We start from the raw sequence: 3,061 nt of genomic DNA on the forward strand, positions 1-3,061 counted from the left end.
AGGCACACTATTGCAAGGGGAGTGCCTTCTGACGTCGATTTCATATTGCGCATCACCGGGAAACCCAGCGAGCGAGGTGAAGGAGAGAGCAGATCAGCATCCATTGCTTCTCTCTGAAAGCAGCGCCGGGCCTCCCTCCGCCTCGCCCAGCCCAGCCCGCCTGGAGGGCACCGAGCACGTGGCTCGCCCGGGCGGGCATTGGGTACGTGCAGCCTGGCACAGGCGCCCCCCCCCCAACCATCCTGCCCCACAGTCCGCCTGCCGCATCCCCGCGCCCTGCCCTTCCCAGCAGCGGCAACAGCTCCAGAAACGGAGCCCCAGCCAAGCACGGCCCCATTAGGCAGCCCCTTCCCCCCCCCCGGGACTCGCTCAGGGCTTCAGCTGCTGCCCCCTCGGCCTGCTGCAGCTGCGGCCCCTTTAAGAGAGCGGGGGAGGGAGGAGTCCCCGGCGCGCTCCCGGGCGCAGCCCTACAAAGCGGGGAGGCAGCTCCCATTTTGCACGCAGTTTGCAGCCAGACGGACACATAGCCAGCCAAGATGCCTATGTTCGTGGTCAACACCAACGTGAGCCGGGACGCCGTGCCCGAGAGCCTCCTCGGCGAGCTCACCCAGCAGCTAGCCAAGGCGACCGGCAAGCCAGCCCAGGTGAGGGGGGGGGAGGAGTGGCACTCTGCACGCGCTCAGGGGCTTCTTTCCACATCCGATCTCCAAACCGGGAGACTCCCGCCTGCCCGCCGGCGTTCCTTTTCAATCAACCAGCTCTCCCATCTGCCGGTGGCAGCAACGAGGCGGCTGGGAAGCCGGGGTTGGGCGCCGGAATCTGGGCCAGGGGAGGGCCACTAACCTTTGCAGAGATTTCCGGGCGGAGGAAGTCCCAGTAGCGGGAGAAGCGAGTTTGCAGAAAGGGTGGGCGCGCGCAAGCACATGTAGACTCAGACAATTGTAGATTTGGAACAGATCCAGCCCAACCCCCTTGGATGCAGGCATCTCAATACCGTAAACTGCTTTAGCTTTGCAAACGTGTTAGCAGTTTTATTGCTGCACCTCTAGGTGCCACTTAAAAAAAACAAAAAACTTTTAAAGATTTGTATAAACAGTTCCTGCTCCAGAACCTCAACCGCCAGACGCAGCCATAAAAGTATTTTGTTTGCTGCCTCCCTCCGCAGTACATCGCCATCCACATCGTGGCTGACCAGCTGATGTCCTTCGGAGGCTCCTCTGATCCCTGTGCCCTCTGCAGCCTCCACAGCATCGGCAAGATTGGCGGGCAGCAGAACAAGGCCTACACGAAGCTGCTGTGTGAGCTGCTGACCAAGCACCTGCACATACCTGCAGACAGGTGAGCTGCAAGCTGAGAGGCAGTGTTGGTTGGGAAGGGAGCACTTTTGTTGAATTGCAGGGTGTTATTGTCTGAAGGCTAAAAAGCCAAGCAGCCCAGGGGCCGGTCACTGCTGGAGTGAACACATGTCTGGGAACCACATTTCTAAAAAGCACTTGCATCTCATAAAAGAGCAGAAAGGTATAAACAATTGGCATCCATCTGTCTTGAGAGACAATGGAGTGTGCCTCCAGGAATAGTCAAACCACTGTCAGCAGCACTGAAGTGACTTCCCTGGGGAACAAGCCTGGGCAGTGTGTATGGAAGTCCTGGGCTGCCCAGACAACAAGACCTTGCTGATATGGTCCAAAGGGAAGCAGAACAATATGTTTGGCACCAGCTTGGCTCCAGGAGTTTCCAGAAAGAGGTGTACCATCCAACCATATTAGGTTCTCCACAGCAGTAAAATACCACAGGGAGGTGGACTGCAGCTTAGCTGGAGAACATTTGCATGCAGGAGCATCTCCAAGTTAGGCTGAAAGAGACTCCTTGCTGAAACCCAGGAGAGCCATTGCTTGCCCACCAAACCAATAAGCTAGCTGGACCCAATGGTCAGACTCGTTGAGCAGCTTCCTATGTTCATCAAAAGCAGTGCAGAGGTCCCATGATGAAAGAGCCTCGGTCCTGTATACCTGAAGGAGCGTCTCCACCCCAATCATTCAGCCCGGACACTGAGATCCAGCACCGAGGGCCTTCTGGCGGTTCCCTCACTGCGAGAAGCAAAGCTACAGGGAACCAGACAGAGGGCCTTCTCGGTAGTGGCGCCCGCCCTGTGGAACGCCCTCCCATCAGGGGTCAGAGAAATAAACTTACCTGTCATTTAGAAAATACTTGAAGGCAGCCCTGTTTAGGGAGGTTTTTAATTTGTGACTTTGTATTGTATTTTGGTATTTGTTGGAGGCCGCCCAGAGTGGCTGGGGAGACCCGGCCAGATGGGCAGGGTATAAATAATAAATTATTATTATTATTATTATTATAGAAGCAAGACTGTCGGGAACTAAGGCATTTCTTGCAGTCTTAGGCTTCTCCTCCAGCAAAGATGGGGGAACATGTGTCGCTTAACTCCAGCTCCCATTACTCCTGCTTCATGACCACACTTGAGTCCTAGCTTATTACAATCTCGAAGAGGTACAGGTTTCCCATCCCTGCCTTACCTGGGCAGGTGTGGGAGCCACGTGTAACGCTGGTGCTCTTTTGGGCTGATTTTTGCTGTTTTGCTTCCTTTGTAGAGTCTACATCAATTACTGCGACATGAACGCCGCTAACGTGGGTTGGAATGGCTCCACCTTTGCCTAGTCTGCTCCTTCCTGCACAGCCACCTGGTGGACCTGCTGCCCCCTTGTGTTTGCTGGCAATCACTACCACCTTTTCCTTTCTCTTCCCCCGCTCCTCTCGATGGTTCTTTTTAGCAGAGCCTGTTGCATGTATCCAGTTGCTGAAATGCAAATAAAAGCTCTGGCGGAAGCTGTGCAATTGCAAAGTGTTTCTGTGATAGGGGCTGGGGATGGCCCTAACAAGATCAAGGAAGAGGAGTTCTATTTTGCAGGGGCCTTTGAGATGGCAGATTGCTGGGTCTCACTGTTGCGGCTAGTTCAGTAGAGGTACTAACACTATTGGCAATTAGACATTTAAAGCACATGATCTCCCTCCCCCCTTAAAAAGAAAGTTGCACTTTAAGGGTTTG

General features: G+C 54.7%; 1 protein-coding gene across 1 annotated transcript; it reads left to right on the forward strand.

Annotated features, from left to right (window-relative positions):
• Nucleotides 1–486: 486 nt before the first annotated feature.
• MIF (macrophage migration inhibitory factor) lies at nucleotides 487–2,845 on the forward strand. The gene is made up of 3 exons (XM_033136032.1): nucleotides 487–644; nucleotides 1,166–1,338; nucleotides 2,607–2,845. The coding sequence occupies exons 1-3, from the start codon at nucleotides 537–539 to the stop codon at nucleotides 2,671–2,673; spliced, it is 348 nt and encodes a 115-aa protein (XP_032991923.1). The 5' UTR covers nucleotides 487–536; the 3' UTR covers nucleotides 2,674–2,845.
• The last annotated feature ends 216 nt before the right edge of the window (nucleotides 2,846–3,061 follow it).

The sequence above is a fragment of the Lacerta agilis genome, chromosome 17 (genome assembly GCF_009819535.1).
Source record: "Lacerta agilis isolate rLacAgi1 chromosome 17, rLacAgi1.pri, whole genome shotgun sequence".
In the NCBI taxonomy this organism is placed as follows: domain Eukaryota; kingdom Metazoa; phylum Chordata; class Lepidosauria; order Squamata; family Lacertidae; genus Lacerta; species Lacerta agilis.